Source organism: Agelaius tricolor, unplaced genomic scaffold, assembly GCF_023055355.1.
Source record: "Agelaius tricolor isolate 1412-34295 unplaced genomic scaffold, bAgeTri1.0.p SCAF_24, whole genome shotgun sequence".
NCBI lineage: Eukaryota > Metazoa > Chordata > Aves > Passeriformes > Icteridae > Agelaius > Agelaius tricolor.
Window position 1 is genome coordinate 8,434,853 of NW_027269284.1, and position 17,649 is coordinate 8,452,501.

Here is a 17,649-nt window from a genome sequence, read left to right on the forward strand (position 1 = left end):
TGTGCTATGGGAATCCTGGGGCCAGGGAGTAAAGGAACCTTGTCTGACTGTGTGAGTGTGGGGGGTGTAGGGAGACAAGCAGGGCAACCCTGGGCTCACTGGAGCTGCCTGCTGTGAAGGGGCTTCAGTCCCAGCTCAGGTGCTGCAGGTGTGGCTGCCAGAATAGCACCTGGATGGCTGGACAGAGAAGTTTCCCTAAGACACTTGGAAACTGTGGAACAAAACAGGCTAATTTTCAGGGCTTGAAAATGCTGCATCATGTACTTTTGATCTGATTAAGGATCATGAGGAGTTTCCCAGGAAATTAAGTTTTTAAACTTTTCTACTTATACAAAGGCATGCTAGACAAGCTGTGACAAATCCAAAAATATAAATGTACTTTACTATGCCTATTACCTGTTAATAAAAAAATAAAGAATTAGAAATACAGGAGAACTTGTAAACCAACTGCAAAATAAGATGCACAGAAATGAGGAAAATCCCCCCATACTGTACAGATGTTCACACACTAGGCAGTCCCAAAGTCAATCATAGATTCTCTTATGTACATAAATCTAAACACAAGTTGCAACATTTCATTATTGTATATGTTTTTTCTTCTTAATCATCTGAGACTGCCTTAGCTCCTCAGTCCCATGGGCATATGGGCAAGCTTCAGAAGGTAAAGAACAGCCATCAGGATGATGAATGAAAAACCAACAGAGGCGTGTTTTAAATGCTTCAGCTGAAAGGCGCCGTTTCACTTCAGGTTTAGTTTTACTTGGTGGTTTCTCTTTTCTCCAGTCACGAATATGAACTCTCCCATTTAGAACTAAGATTTAAAAACAAACAAAAATGTAGCTGTTAATAAGAGATCCATGACAATTATACTGGAAAACATTGTAGTGACATTCTGTGAATGAAAAACATTCTACAAATGGATCACTCAGGCAAAACCATCTTGTATAGAAACAGAGAGAAGTACACAACAAACCACTACAAAGATAATGCAGACACAGTAAAAAGAAGACTTGATTAATTTCCCTGAGAGATGTTTCACTGCAATGCTGAATAGTTTGAGGCACCTTTGCATCATCTTTGTAGACATTTGTTAGTTCATTTTAAATATAGCGGTTGGGATCATTGAGACTAAAATCATCTGAACTTAGATTGCAAGTTCTAACAAAAGAAGTTTCAACTTCAAGAACTGTAATTCTTCCCATGTTTTTAACTTTATGATTCCACATCTCAAATGTGATTACCAGCAAGTGTCTTCTGCTACTTTCACAGTTCACTGACCCAAAAACACACAGCACAAAGGAGATGACAAGTCTAATCCTTCATGAGAACCAACACTGAATTATCATTGGTTAATAAGGATTCAGCACTTTGGGCTTTTCAAATTAGTTTGCTGTGTTAGGCCCATAAACTGCACATGTACACACTTTTGAATCTCTGTCAACTCCTTAAATGAGTAAACAGATAAAAGGAAATTAGCCAGAGAGGAAGAAAAAAAAAAAAAACAGATGATAAACAACAGTGAAAATGAAGAGGGAAGAATCTGCCACTTTTAAGTTGCCATGCTCTACCTTCATATTCTGCTTCAATCACACCTTCTTTCTGTCTCAGACACTTGTAGCTTGGGATAGTTAACTAATTCCATTCTGCATTCTGATCATTGCTATTCAAATAGTAACAAGTCCAGTGACAGCTGAATATCACACAGTCTGCCCTGGATGAATTAATGTCTCCAGGTTTCCTTGTGATACACAGACAGATCTGAACTCATAGTAAGCCAATCAAGAAGCAATTTCAGCTGAGCTTTAAAATCCCTCACAAAAGAGGAAGAAAAATTAACAGGTATTTATTATCAAACATAATTTTTCCCTAGAAAACCAGTCTTGTATTGGACAAGATACCCGATCTAAAGAAACTGCCACTGATCAATTATTCTAAGACCCAGTTTCTGTTTGGTGTGTGTACATCCATCCACTTAAAATAAAAAAAAATCAGTAAAAATGACAAAAGAGCTGTAGCTATGTTCTTCTCTGTCCTCCTGGGCAGGAGCAATGTCCTTGGAGACCACCAGAAGTTTCTTGTTATGGTGACATGCTACTAAGGGAGGAATCAAGTGGTCCCTCCCCAGGCCCTGTGACATAAATTACTGAGATGGTCTGACTTAATCCCAGTCTTTTCTTCATAGGTAATGTGCACACAGCCTCCAAGCCAATTTAAAATGCTCATTCCATTTACAATATAACATATTGCAAAACCTATTTCAGCTATTCCTAATGATAGGAAACCAAATTCAGACATATAAAAAAATCCACATGACCAACTCTTTTTAATGGATGGTAATTCAGGAGGATTCTATCAGCCAAGTGTACACAAATATTTAGTGGATGCTAAACTTGCTTAAGTTGACCACTGGCAACAAACAGGTTGCATACTCAGGATTACTTTCCATGGATTAATTCATCAGTATTTTACAGGAGACATAGACATAACACATTTTGAAATTTGAAGCAGCTTTAATACTGATAAAACCTTGAAGATCTCGTATTACTGCAAAGCTACATTTCAGTTTTGCAAAACTTCACACTCACAAAAAAGCCCCAAAGCACAAATTACACAAAGCACACTGTCACCACACATTACAACAGGGGAAAAAAAAACAAACCCAAAAAACTGCTATCAACAAACCCAGCCAGCCACAGAGACTTGCTACTGAGTTCTTTCTGCCATGCTACCACAAGCTGCACAAACACAAGCTTTATAAACACATCAAGCCTCATAATTATAGGTTCTTAAGGAGACTAATTTTGTTTCATGTCAGCATTTACACTTTGGGCATGCATTTACATTTCATGTCAGCATTTACACATTTCATGTCAGCATTTAGCCCCGGCTAAATGCTTTAGTAATATTGCTCTGTATTTCACAGCCTCAAAACCATCAGTATTTCATAGGAAGAAACAAGAATAAAAAGTCAAAGAATAGCATCAAATCAGCCACCTGAACTAAAGGCTTGTCTTTTCAGATACAGTCAGTGCAGAACATTTTGCTGATAGATGCATTACCAATCTCAATTCATAAGAGCTTTACTAACAATATCTTGGAGCAATGGGCACATAAAGAATATTCAGTTTTCTACAAAGATACAAACTAGTTAAAAAACCACCAGAGTAATTTTTCAGTTAAGTTTAACTGCATATAGAGGAGATAAATAATTAAGGAGAAAAAAAAAACCAACTCAAAACTCCTTTACCTTCAAATACTTGATGATTGTTCTTGAGTAGTGTCTGCAGGCCTCCATATTCACTTTTCAGCTTTTTTAAAATCTCTTTATCCAAGTGTTCTGCTACTTCTCTCAAGGAAAGGCTTTCTGCAATAAAAAAATGGTAGAATGATTAAAAACTTTTCTCTATAAAACCTTAATACGATTCAACTTCTATTCAAGGTAATGACTGTGAGCAGAATGTCAGAATTATCTACCAGGACTGCAGCAACTTTTTTCCCAATATAATGTATGGTATATATTTTATATGTATATTGTCTGTAAAACAGCAACTTTCATTTTGCAGGACTCAGGTCAGAATTTCTACAGTAAGACACTTTTTATTTGCTCTGCATTTTTTACAGTAGCATGTAACCCTCAGTGCAATAAGCACTGTTCATAAGCATGTAGTTAAGAAGACTTAGTCAGTAACATATGACTTATTACAGTGAGTAAATTATAAAACAGATGGAAGAAAATGGAAAGATGGTAGTAGTGATAACTGACTGCTTATACAATTAACAGCAGCTTAACATTCTTTTTGTTCCTAAAACTAAACTAAAAAATCCTAATCATGTTGTAACCTAATGGCACTTCAAAGGACTTCTTACAAACTCTTACAGAAGTATAGCTAATTATTATGTTAATATCCTAAACCATAATATTCTCCACAAATAGGGTAGAGTTGTGGGTTTAGTTTGGTTTGGTTTAATAAAAATCGATTCTATTCCAGTGTTTAAGTGTAAATGAGGAAAAAAACTCACACCAATTTCAAAATATTCTTCTACATGCAATAAAACATAGTGGAAAAAAAAAGCACCTTTGATTGCTACTGTATTGTTCCCAGTGTTTCCTAAAAATCTATTCACAAACTTGTAAATTTGCTGGAAAAGACATGTTCTGCCAGCTAAAGATAGTGTAAAGGAAAGATAACCTCACCTCCTTGATTCCAGGTATTCATATTTCCACCCTGTTTATCAGAACATGATTTCTGGGGGGCTGCATTTAACAGCAAGTTTGCCACATTGAGAACCACTTCATCTACAAAGTCCCGAGGGAGGGAAGCACAATTTCTGACTTGTTCTACTTTTTCTCTGGGTCGAAATCCAGGCATCCAAATTGTACCAGCTGTTTCAGTCTCATCTTCAGGAGGCTCTGAGCCTGCTTCTTTGCACAGACCACCACAGTGATGCTCATGGTTAAATCCAAGCCTTCTGTCACATGTGGCCCCAGCACAGGTCCGACGACTGTTAATAAACTGTGTTATCTGCTCATCAATCAGAGCACGTTCTGCAGCTGGATAGGTCCTGCTTTTCCCAACAAAACTGACCTATTTTGGCAGAAACAAGTAAATCACTATCAGAGTCCTGTATTTACACCCAGCCCCACAAACTCCACATGTTTATGCAGGGTTCTCACTACCTACAATAAAATCCAATATCAACTCAATGCTCAGTAACACCTGAGGGGTTTTTAATTCCAGTCTTTGAATATTGGTGCCCCAGAAGAAATCCAGTAAACAAATCATAATCCATCATGCTATAAAATCACACAGCAAAAAATCTTGTTTCTAACCCTCAGATTATTTAAAGCTGGACACCTCTTCCTACTCTGAAAAGACTTCACTTTGAATTTCACTGGACAAGAAAAACAGCAAAATTAAGTACAAAGTAAGGCAACTAGAAAAATTAAGGTAGAAAAAAAGGTTTTTCAAGTTTTTCATCATATAGAGTGACATAAGAGAAAATCATGAAACATTTCATTTTTTCCTGTTTTTTTTTTTTTGGGGGGGGGGGGGGACTGTACCTATAACATTAAGAGAATAATTCCCAAGAAAACAATGAGTATTTTTAATCTCTTTTCAGAGCATACTGTATCAAGTAATGAAGCTGACTATAATCTTATCTTACAAAAATAACAATGAACAAACATCCACACGCTTCAAACAGAGCAGATTAAAAAAACAAGACAAAAGCTCTACAGAGGCCAAAATTACCCTTTTTGTTGATGGAATTCTAAGGCAATCTTCTTCCACATGAAAGCCACATACAAATCCCACTTGGGCAACAAAATCTAGATATTCTCTGTACTGAGTTTTCTTGCTTTGTCTTCGGCTGTATTTTCCATGGAAATCAAAGAAGCAGCATGGCAGCACAAAGTAACAACATGAATAGGAAGACCTACAAGAAGGATAACAAACTGCTGAACAGTAAGTTATTTCAGAAAACATAAACATTTAACAAACAACCTATCAGATAAAAGCAACAATGGAAATTTTATTAAGCTACAGAGCTTCATGCAATATATTTGTAACTTCCTCTTTCAATCAAATGATCAATTTAGTCAAAATTACCATTTCACAAAGTATTTGATGCAGCAACCTACTTTGCCAACTTAGTTTGCAGAAGTAAAACTAAATTACTTTTGCTGGTGGTAAAGAGCACAACAGCACAAGGGAAGGCAGAACCATAAGCTTGTATTTACAAGAAAAAAAAACACAACAAAAAGCCACTCAATAGCTTCACATACAAGGAATAAAAACAGTTTTGGTTTTTGAATGTCAAAAGCAAAATACTGCACTGCATTCTATGAGAAAGTAAATACTGCATCTGCACTTCTCTACAAAAACACTTTGTAAAAATAATCAACTTGCATCAAAAGCAAGTCTTAAAAGAACAACTGGTGTGGAAACAAAGCTGACAGTTTTTATCAAGCCTACATAGGTAATAATGGGGGGGGGGGGGGGGGGTGTTTGGTTTTTTTCTGTCTGTTTGTTTTTTTAATTCAGTCCATCCCACTCCCCTCCCTCTGCAAAAATACCTAGCTGCAATTACAGGTATCCATGGTGTTAATTCATCTGAATGGTTTCCTATGAGCCAGTCAGTGTCTGGAAAGAGATGACTGTCACCTGGAATGATTGTAGCTTCCTACAAAACAGAACAACACAGCAAGTGAATGCTATAGCATGTTTCTTTAAAGCATTTTATTTAATATCAAGTAATACCGGCTCACAAATACAAGGTGAGTGAGCAGCACAGACATCAACAATGTTCTCCTCAGCAATTTTTTATAGCTACAGAGAAGTAATTAAACAAAAAACACCCACAAAACATGGGTCAGCAAAACAGTAGAACAGCAAATCTGATTAAGATATCTGGCATTTAAATATATTATATATATAAACAAATATATATATATATATTTATATATATAAACAAATATCATACACTAAATTATGAATTCTTGCCAATCTCCTTCTGTCACTTGTATGCCTGAACTTGGTTTTTCAGAAAGGCACTCAATTTGCCATCTTGCAGTCTGTAGGACTCACACAGCAATTAATCAGAACACACCTTCATTGTTATTTTCTCCTCCTTCACAGCTGCTGCCCAAATCAAATCCTAGTATACAGAACACCGCTCTCTTCACATGCTATCATTCACATGTAATACAACAGTATCAAACAAAAGAAACCTCAAATAAAACCAAGAGGATGAATTCCTCATACAGGCTAAATTCAAATGTTCTGCAGTGGCTATGATGTTTGTGCCTCACAAGTACATTTTCTCACTTTGAACTAAGTTCAGCAGAGAAAGCACTGAAAGATGCTGACACCATGCAAGTAGACACTCTTCCCTGAAAATCTCTATGAACATTAAAAGAATTATTGGGCAAATTTGAAAAAAGTTTTAGATTTGAATTTCCACAGTCTTTTAGGAAAAGTTTCGGAAATTACACCCATAATCTCTTTTTATAAAGAAAAGATATGTTTTAAGAACTTAAAATTCACATGTACATGCATCACATGTATCTGTATAGGAATTAAAGAATAAAATAAACCAAAACCACTAATTAGGGAATTTCAGACTATCTTGGTTACTTTCCAAATCCCTCTTAAGGATTAACACGGTGATTGTTCACTTAAAATTGTTCCCTTTAAATACTACAGCTCATTTTTAGATATGCATAAACATTTCTAGATAATGAACGTAACAAGTTTTTTTGGCAGATTACTGGATGTTAAATTACCAAGGCTTTGGTAAGTGTTTTCTTAAGGTTGATTAAACACATTGCTCATACTTTACATTTCAGTTTTGATCATTCAATTTAGGCATAGCATGAATTACCAGTGCCCCACTGCCCATTCTGACAGTCACCCCAATCAAATTTGTATTCACCGTGTCTGACAGCAGTTTGGAAGCACAGAGTGCCACCTGTTACATCCATTTAGGTTAGAACTGTACTGAACCCCACAGGTGGCAACAGCTACCCTGCAACTCGTGCTGGAAGTAAAGATCAAAACAAAATTAGCTACAGGGGCAACAAACTGTGAGCAGGTTCTTTTTCCTTCTGTGGCTACATGAGCCTTGCAAAATCATTTCACCCTTCCTGTTCCTGGTCTAATTCCTTCCGGCATCAATCATCACTTTCCTCAGCATATATTTTATTGTTTCTAATCTTTCTAGGCAGAAATAGGAACATGTAATACAAAGACAGAGAGACAATGCTGTTCATCATGATCAGATGTGACTTAATACAGTACAAGAAGAATGATGGAGCACCACAGCTTGATGGCTTGGGTTGTTTGTTGAAGCTTTTCGGTAAGATCTGCTTGCAGACTGCAGTAAAGGAATATGGCAGTTTTGGCAACTTGTACCCAAAATAGCAGGGTGGAAAAGAGAAGGCTACACAACACTGAAATCTGTGATGTCCCATCTGTGAAAATTGATTTTCTTTCCTAATTTAATGAGTTAGCACCCTCATTGTTGAATGAACAATTCATAATATGTTGAATGAACTTTAAAACAGCACTAGAGAACAACCACAGGTGGAAAATTATTTTACTATATTGGGAGCTGAAAATTTTGACAGAACAGAGTAAGAAATTCTAGACCTGAAGAACAAAAAACCAGGAACACCTCACCTCCCAAGGACAACTGCTCATTGGCACCATGCTTTAATGAGTATCAGATTATTAGATTTAATCAGTATCAGAATCAAAGTGAATGCTCCTGTGCTCAAATAGTTCATGAAAATGATAACATGAAACTTGAAATATAATCCCTTTCGCAGACTCATTTTCCTGTTCATTTTTGAAGGTTTTTATTGCTATTATATATGTTGGCTCCTTTGAGGTTCAACAACAACTTTGCCCCCTAAAAGAGAACATAGCACTAGAAGGTCAGAATCATTTTCATGTAATTATCACAAATTATGAGTGCCTTTATTATCTTGTATGAACTAGTGGTGCAAATAAAGCTGCTTAATACTGATCATCTGGTAAAAAGAAAGCTTGTTTCATGGTGTGCATGTCTGTACATGCAGTAAGAAATCATGCCAGTGGTTTTTGGCTGAGAAACAAACAAGTTGCAAACATGCAAGGGTACAATACAATATTTTTCTCATATTTTTCTCCCTTTACAACTTACTACACCACCAAGGGATATGGGTAGCAGCATAACAAACCCATGGGTCCCTTTAGACAACTGTGTGTAACCAGTGTGCTTCCTTACACTTGCATCAATACATCCTGAAACAGTGAACCAATGAATAAATGTACAGATCAGTAAGACTGACATACATTTGCATAATACCTCTAAGTGTGTCTCTGGTCCATACATGTCCCATATTTTTCTTCTCCTCACATCAATTCCTCTTCCTGGATGCTGAAATATTTGAACAAAAATATTCCATTTAAGTACTACTTTTTTCAGAAATTTCAAGTAAGTTCAGTAAATGTACACACTAACTTCAATTATTTCATTCCTGTTAAGATTTAGACACACAACAAAAACCAGCTTTGCCATTTCAGCTGAATACTTTTATTCCCTTTCTTCCCTTTGAAATATGAAGGGAATAATTAGGAAACCTTAAGAATATATCTGGTTCAAAATTTTACCTGGGCACACCTACTGAGACTGCTCTTGAAAATCTGTATCTCTAGAAATGTAAAAACAGAGGTGTTGATTTTTGGTTTGTTTGTTTTTAAAATATCAAGGCCTTTCACAAGTTGAGTGCTACTGCAGCACCCACAGGGCTCAAAGAAAAATGCTACTCTCTAAGCAGGCCTTAGTGGAGAACCACCTATCAGCTACTGATACCCAAATACTTTTTTCCCCTGTCTGAATTAAAGGGAAGAGGAAATAGACTGGAAACTAAAGCCAGAAATGAAGACTGTGTAGTATTTGAAATCCAAGAACCTTGTGCAGAACTAAGAAAAATCAATTACTAAAAAAAGTCTCATAAAACTCTCATACATGATTTTTTTGACAGTCAGTGTTTGTCAGCACTGAATGAATGACTGACTGATTGAAAAATCCACACAGAAAACAGCAGCTTATGGTACACAAAAGTTTTCTGGCCACACAAGAATAGAAATCTTGTGCTAGGAGAACTTGGAACATTTCCCTACTCCCCCAGTGACATCTCTTTATCTAATAAGAGACATTCATTTCCTCTAAAAATTTCCCCATGTTCTCTCAAAAGTGGAAAATGCAATTTTCTGAATCAGACAGACCCAACTTCAATGGGTTTTGTTTAGTCTCACTGTTCTTTCATTGCTATTTCAGCAACTGTGCCTCAACAAACTGAATTATGCTGTTGCTACATTTTTACTCCAAAAAGTACAGTATGCTGTTAGGCATTTTTAATGAAGAAATCTCAGGACTGCTTTCAAAGATATAGAAAAACATTTTATGACATCACAAGTAGAATTCATTTTGGATAAAAATGAGTTCATGAACACATCTTGTGAGAGGTAGAACCTATGTCGAAATTTCACATTCCTTTTTGCATAACTGAAGTAATCCATTACCTTCTTTAGTTTTCTTTTCTTTTTCTGAGAAAAAATAGCCCTGAATTTAAATTAAATACACTAATTAAGATAAATAAATGAATGGTCTAATCCTCTGGTAGGATTTTCTGTTAGTAACTAGAGGGACAAAATCCTGGTTTAGCAACATGAATTAATTTATTTTGGCTATTTGCATGCCAGATAAAAGGAAAGCATAACAAGAATATTGACACTAGTTTTTAATAATTATTTTAAAAATCATTCTATTTACCCCTTCATTGTTTAGAATATGAACCAGCAAACCATTTCCACATCCAAGATCTACAAATGACTGTTTCTTGGTCAATCCTTTTTCTTTTCTCTCTTCTTCCCAAAGAATCTAAGAAAAGAAAACAAAACATATTAGGCTTCTGCTCTCACATTTCCCTGTAAGAAACCATCAAATGTTATTGGAGATGACAGAGGAAAGCTGGAAATGCAGACTTGACAGAAAACATTCACTGCACTCACAGGTAAAATAAATGTAGAGAAAAAAAGAGAAAATCTGAAAAAAAAACAAAAGAAAAAAAACCAAAACAAAACAGAAAAACACTGTTTATGGAGTGAAACAAGAATTATTTTGCAAAATATCAATAGTTTTCTAAGTGCTAAGCACATCCTCCACTACATTTTGAGTCATTGGGAGTTGAAATTAGTCAGGACTTTACAGCTCTGGGCTAGAATGAACATTAATGTAAAATAAGTTGCTAAAACAAGGGATACAAGAGAAGAACAGTGGAAAGCAAGGGAAGTATCAAGTAAACTTCATCAGTGTCTCTGCAAGTAACACCACAGATGCATTTCTATCCACTGCATTAAAGAAAGCATTGCTGGCAGAGCTGAAAATAAACCCCAAAATATTCTTTGTGATCACTTGATGATACACTGGTACTTGCAACCTCCCTTTTATTGAACAAAGCAACAGTGTTACCTAGAAAGGTAACTGCCCCAAATTCTACACCAGCTAAGGGACCCCAAAGCTTTCAGTCAAATTCTTGTCCCTGATCTGTACATAAGTAGGTACTTTTACCCAGATATATAATCCATAATTAATAAGTGGCTGTTTCTCTGCAGAGTATGGATTAACCTTCACCATTTTCCAACTCTTTTTCCTTCAATGAGAAGGTAGAGATCACACATTTGTAACTCTGCACTCTGATTTTTCACTAGGACTACCAAAAATCTTGAAGAGTACTTAACTATGAAAATAAGTATTTGTAACATGGTGCATTTTGCTAGAAGGAAAAAAGCTGAAGATAAACACAGTCTGCTAATCTCATGGATTATGGTTTTAGATTTACCAATCATTGCACTTTGGCACTCCAGGCAGTATCCCAGAAATCCCTAATTACATCCTTCACAGATCCTATCCCCAATTCCTGCAGGGTTTTTCACAACACAACAGCCATGCCCTTGGCCATGCCCCTGGATAGTGAGTGATGTCAACATGATTGGAAAATAAAATGGTCACATGCAGATGCCATAAATCCATAAAACTTAACACTGGACCTACTTTTTCTTAATCACCTGTATAATGTACTTCTAAACAATGAGTTTCACACACCATCAAATAGATACCTGAACATTTTGCAGCAGGTTAGGTTATTAATACCATACTTTTTCATTTACTTAAACTGCATATTGAATGACTTTAATGACTTTCTGATAACTACTGCTATATTAGTCAAAATAAAATCACTGTAAACCAACAATCACATGTATAAAAATGCTATCACTCCAGAATTTTCTTGTGGCTACAACTAAATTCCTAATTTTCAACACTGAATATTAAGATAGTAGTAAAAATGGTAGATAAGTCTATTACATAGCTATTTCCACAGGCCAGTATCTAAGGTTCTAAGGGGTTAAACACTTAACTAACAAAATTAGTCCTCAATGAGTATTGGAAATGAGCTAACTTACTCAGAAAAACTGATTTAGGTAAGATGCTACAAGAATAGTTCAACGTAGACATATTCTTACCACACCCTGGATGGAAAACAAAAATATGTATGTGCCTGCCTTTTAAAAACCTGAAGTTTCTAAGAACAGCAGGTGGCAGAATTTTCATAGAATCTTAAGTAGATAGATGCTTGAGAAAATTGCACCAAGCATTTATCTGCACTTCTAGCATCTGCAGTTGACCTTATTACAGTTGAAGATGGGATTTGAGCTGAAATTTTATCAAGAAAAGGCATAGCAGTGAAAAACCTTAAGTTTTTATTTGTTCATAATATAAAATGAACAAGTAATAGAAAAATTTATAAAAAATCAATCCTAATCTCTTATTGATCCATCTTATAACTTCTGCATCAGTGCTTTTGGGTTTTTCATTTAGAAATAAATAAATCTTGTGTATGTAGATGACAAATTTCCTGTGAGAGAAGACTACAAATTTTCATCATATCTTCAAGAAGAAGTTTTTGTTTACCTCTAAAATTATCTTCTCTAGAGAGGTTCCCTTATCAGGAAATATAACCTTACAGCATATTATTAGGTAAAGCAGCTCCCTACCAGCAAGTAAGTGGCAATGGCAACATCTTCATAAACAAATTTCTCAGGATCTGTCACTTCAGGCCACACCTTCAGGAAAAAAAGAAAAACAGAATGAAAAATAGATAAATATTTATTTTTGGCATCATCTGAAATAACCTCAAAAATATTCAGACACAGTAATTTGGATATTTATTCACTTCAGTAAGTTTCTGGACTTCACAGATTTTGGACTTTAACCTCATTAAAATATACCCAGAGAATATAAAGACTGTTTGATTCAACCAAACAATAAAGTTTCTAAGAACATTTTGGCTCCACATGTGCAGGTCACAAGTAAACAGCTGCACCTATTCTGTAACAGACCATGTATCTTTTGCTTAACTTTCTCATGAGAAAAAAATCTGATCTATACATCTGCAACACTGAGGACATGAACATTTGTGAATTTCTTTTCACAAGGAACAGACCTGGAATTATCCTGGCACAACAGAACACAAAGAATCAAAATCTGAAGTAGGAAGACAGAAAGCTGAAGTATTATTCCTAAGTGTTACTTTGTAAATGAAGAATTGAAACAAAGACTAAAATGTGCAACAGCAGCAATTCTACTGCAGAACTAAAGACTGAATTGTTGCCTTACCCAAAACTCTAATTCTCCTCTGCTTTGTTTCTTCCTGTTAGTACAGAAATATTATCAGTAAAACATTTCAGCATTTTCACTGTATGTTTTACAAAAGCATTGATCAATTTTTTTGTTTGCAAGAATAGAGACATTACTTCATACAGCACTCTGCTGCTCTTCAGGATCTCCAAGATAAGCAAACAAGTTACAGCACTGCTCCTCTAATTCAAACACATATTAAGATAGTATCCAAAGGTTTTGGAGAAGGACGTGTTTTATTTATGCCTTCTAAAATGTGGATAACTATTATTCCACTGACTTACTTCTTCCTTTTTATCATAAGTGATACATCCAAATATCCAAATATTTATTGTGAATTTGGCTCTAAATCCTGCTTTTCCAGTTAAGTTTGTCCAAGTACTGAACTGTTGTATTCTCTATACAATTATCAAAAAAGCCCCCCAAAACACGAAACCAAAAAACATACATTACAATTCAATTGCTTCTTTAATAAAAAAAAAGAATTTATTGAAAGAAGCAGCTTCATTACACTTTAATGAAGTAAAAAAAAAAAGAAGGAAGGATAATATCACTGCATTTACTGTTTAAGCTTACCTTTACCATCTCTTTGTACTTTTCTTTCAGGTCCTGATAAACCTTGCTGTATTTTGCTACTGAAATGAGTGAGAGTGTACTTTTAAACTCACTGGGCTTTTGCTCCACAGACCATTTAGCCAGTTTGGACAAAAGTTCATTTCCAAGCCATGCTAGTTTGGGGTACACAATTCCATCTGAAAACCAATCTTCTGGAAATGGAGCTACAACAGATACAGACCTTAAAAACAAACAAACAAACAAATAATTTAGTATAAATACAACATTTCATTATTTCAGCTACCTCAAGGACAGAGAAAACAAGGATAAAATGGAGAAAACCAGCAGATCAGAGATATAAAACTAGACTGGAGAATAAATAAATATGTAGAGAAACAATGGGAAAATAAACCAGTGAAATTACTTAATAATGGAACAGTTTCCTCTGAATTTTGTTAGCTCATTATCTCTCAATTCAAACACAGTACATAAGAGTCCATGATGCATTTAACACAATAAATGAGGACTCACAGATGATGAGCAACCTGACCTCACAAGACAGCCAAACACTAAACAGTGAAAGTCAACTTTTCAAATTCCTGAAAAATAACAAGCAAAATTAAGAGAAAAATATATCCATTGTCACAACTCATTATTTCATCATCCCTAACTTGATTCAGATTTTATTAGAGCATCCCCATATGCTCAGGACCAAACTGAATGGTCCATATTTCAATGACTAAAGCTCAGTCATTTACAGCAACTCTGGTTTGACCCTCACCCTTAGTAACACCCACAGACCCTTTCTCACAGGCACTGCTACATCCTCATGATCAGAACAGGCACATTTTTTCTAGACCATGCAAAGGTACAGTCAATCTTTACATTCAAAGGTGAAACAAGTTTGTTTTACATTATTCTGGGTATTGTAGATGTTTCTTTTTAGAGAACACTGTGCACTCCTATCACACCACTACTGTAATTTACTAATCAAGCAGAAAATTCTAAAATCGAAAATGCCTACATACCAATATTAAACCATTGTGTGACTCTTGCAATAACTTACTGTTTGCTTCCTCTCCTCACTCCACACTTACCATTCCTCATCTTTTATGTGTTTAAGTTGAATTTGATAAATATTGCACTTTTTAACCAGGTATTTTCCTTCACTGTTTTCCTCCAAAGGCAGAAAGGTCACAGTTCCATTGTACACATCTGAAAAGATATGCAAATAAGGGTTTATTATTCCATGGTGCAACCCACCCTGGTTAGCACCAAAATGAACTTCTGCCTGCAAACCAGTCAGGTAAGATCTAAGACAATAGAGAAAGGAGCACAATGCCAGGAATAGATCTGCTTCTTGGTGCTCCTGACATCTGAAGCTACTGGATGATTTGAATTCTCCAAATTTAGCATTCTATGGCATGATGCTTCCAGAATATCTAGGGCTGACCAGGAGTACTCATTTTCATCAAACCTAACTATTTTAATAAAGTAAAAACTAAACAGTAAGATTTTTCTAGTATACCAATATCCCACAGCAAATCCAGAGTCCTGGGAAGCAGGTGTATATGCAGTATTACCTCCTCTAAAAATTAAAAAAATCTTTTTAGCTATTGTTTACCCAGGGTGACTTTTGCAGAATAACTTCTAAGAGTTCTCCATTTTGAAAATGTTTTTTTAATTACCATCAAAACAAATGTTCTTGCAAATAAAAAAGGCTACATTGGCTTTTTTTCATCAACTTCCAATGGACTCCAAAGTTTTCTGAGTTAGACAAGAAAGAATTAATTAGCAATAGAGTAAACGTTAAGTCTTGCTATCTCATCCCATCCTTAGCAATTCCACTTCTAATATTTTTAATTGTTAAAAAAAAATAATTTAAAAAAATCTCCTAGGCTTTTTCTTAGAGCTACACTTTATAGATGCAGCTCAGGAGCATCTTCTCTTGCCATCAAAAGAAAAAAATAAATCAAAACTGCAACATATAATATTTTTTAAAGGCACCGATTTTTTGAAGGCATCAGGTAAGAATCAAAGGCCTCAAGAACATCCCAAGTGTGGCCCATAAATGACTATCAGTCTTTCTGAATTCTAAGTCAAGCTGCTTCTGGAATTCTAATTCTTTCCAAAACACTACTACTAGAATTTAATCCATATCAACATTTTTCCAAAATTTATCGTAAAAGCAGTGTCAAGTTCTACCCTAAGTAAGTTTCTTTATATTAGCAGGATTTATTCGAGCATATTACCATCATACAATGTAAAGAAACACCCTAAAGCAAAACAAAAACAAAAAAAAACCCTCACACACACAAAAACAACAATTAAAAAAACCCCAAAAACCCCAAAAAAGCAACAAGTTGAGATTCTTTCTTAATGTGAAAAATGCTAATCACTTGTTTTTAAAATTTTAAAAGTAAAATGGTTATAAAAATAGCAATATAATTAGAGTAATAATAATTTGGATTAGGACAATATGAGACAACAGAAACAAAGAGTTACAGATGTCTGGGTACCTTTTTCTGGGCAGCATAAGCCCGAAAAAGGACACCCATTAACAGAGGATTAACTCTGAAAAACAATAATTTGTTGCATATTTATACACATCATACATGATGCATAAATTCTATTCAAACAAAGGATTCTGTCTGGCCAGCATCAACTTTTTCCTCTTAATCTTAACGGCGTCTCAGGGCTGAGCGAGGCAGAAGAAGTTTGTTTCTTCTGATAATGGAGCAATAAATCCTTGTTCTCTGAAAGATTTAGGTGTTTTGTGGCTGCTATTTTGCTGTGAGTCCTTTCTTTAAAAAAAAGGACTCAAAACAGTCTCTATTTTAACATTATGTTATAACTTAAAACTATACTTAACGCACTACTAAAAAATTAATACAGCATAACTTTCTAACATAACACATATAACATTCATTTTAATATTTGCAAAAAGCCAATCATAAAATACACATTTTTCACATTAAGCAACACTAAACATGAAGCAAGTCGAAACAGACACTTCTGCTTGGCCAGGCAGGTGCCAGAGCTGCCTGCTCTGTTCAGTAATTCCGCATTTCCCAACACTCCAGTCACTCCTGGCAAAGCTGTCATTAGGTCTGCACTACGAGCGTGGGCAGCAGCTCCTGAGTGTCACAGCTCCCTGGCCTCTGTAATCTGTTTTTCAATGCTAAAACTTCAATGCTTGCTGGCACAACAACGAAAGGTAAAAAATAAACCCTAAGCACACGATAGGGACAAAAGTCCATCTTCCTTCCCACAAACGGCAGAAAAAAAGGGTATTTCTCTCATGTGCGAGACAATCTCCGAGGGGACAGGTCTGCGACAGCCCCAGCCCCTCACAGCCGCGCTCCGGCCTCCCGCCACCCCCGGCGCTGTTCCTGCTCACCTTGCACCGCCAGCTCCCGGGCCGGGGGCGCGGCGGGGCGGCCCCGGGGCAGCAGCGTCCTCAGCACGGCGCGGAGCTCGCCAGACCCGCCCCAGGCCGTGAGAGGCGGGGGCGGCAGAGCCAGCTGGGCCCGCACCTCCCTCCAAAGCCGGCGCAGCTCCGCGGCCCCCGCCGCTCGCCCCTCCTGCCCGCCATCGCCCCCGCCCGCCCCCGCGGTGACCATGGACGGCGATATCTCCCCGCCCTCGCCGAGCGGCACCTTCCCCTCCGCCTGGACAGCGGCGCCGCTCAGTCTCCTGTTGGCCACCTGCGGCTTCTCCAGCCACACGCGCACGGCCGCCCAGAAGCCGCGGGGCAGCGCGGTGCCGCCAGGGTCCCGCAAGGCCGCCGTCCCCACCGGCCCCATCCGCCGCCCGCCGCCGCCGCCGCGCCAGGAGGCGGAGCGCGTC

At 36.7% G+C, this 17,649-nt stretch overlaps 1 protein-coding gene across 1 annotated transcript; it reads right to left on the reverse strand.

Moving 5' to 3' along the window:
• Nucleotides 1-351: 351 nt before the first annotated feature.
• On the reverse strand, nt 352-17,641 carry TRMT44 (tRNA methyltransferase 44 homolog). The gene is made up of 11 exons (XM_071447489.1): nt 17,201-17,641; nt 14,898-15,015; nt 13,822-14,041; nt 12,603-12,671; nt 10,321-10,428; nt 8,851-8,922; nt 6,077-6,183; nt 5,253-5,436; nt 4,196-4,586; nt 3,248-3,364; nt 352-811 (listed from the first exon to the last, which is right to left on the reverse strand). The coding sequence occupies exons 1-11, from the start codon at nt 17,604-17,606 to the stop codon at nt 579-581; spliced, it is 2,025 nt and encodes a 674-aa protein (XP_071303590.1). The 5' UTR covers nt 17,607-17,641; the 3' UTR covers nt 352-578.
• Nucleotides 17,642-17,649: the final 8 nt, after the last annotated feature.

Coding starts and splice junctions, on each gene's coding strand:
- TRMT44 (XM_071447489.1), bottom strand. CDS start 17,606: ATGGGGCCGGTGGGGACGGCGGCCTTGCGGGACCCTGGCGGCACCGCG. Junction 10,429..12,602: donor CCATTGCCACTTACTTGCTG/GTAGGGAGCTGC, acceptor TTCTTTTCTTAG/ATTCTTTGGGAAGAAGAGAG. Junction 8,923..10,320: donor ATATTCTAAACAATGAAGGG/GTAAATAGAATG, acceptor CAAATATTTCAG/CATCCAGGAAGAGGAATTGA.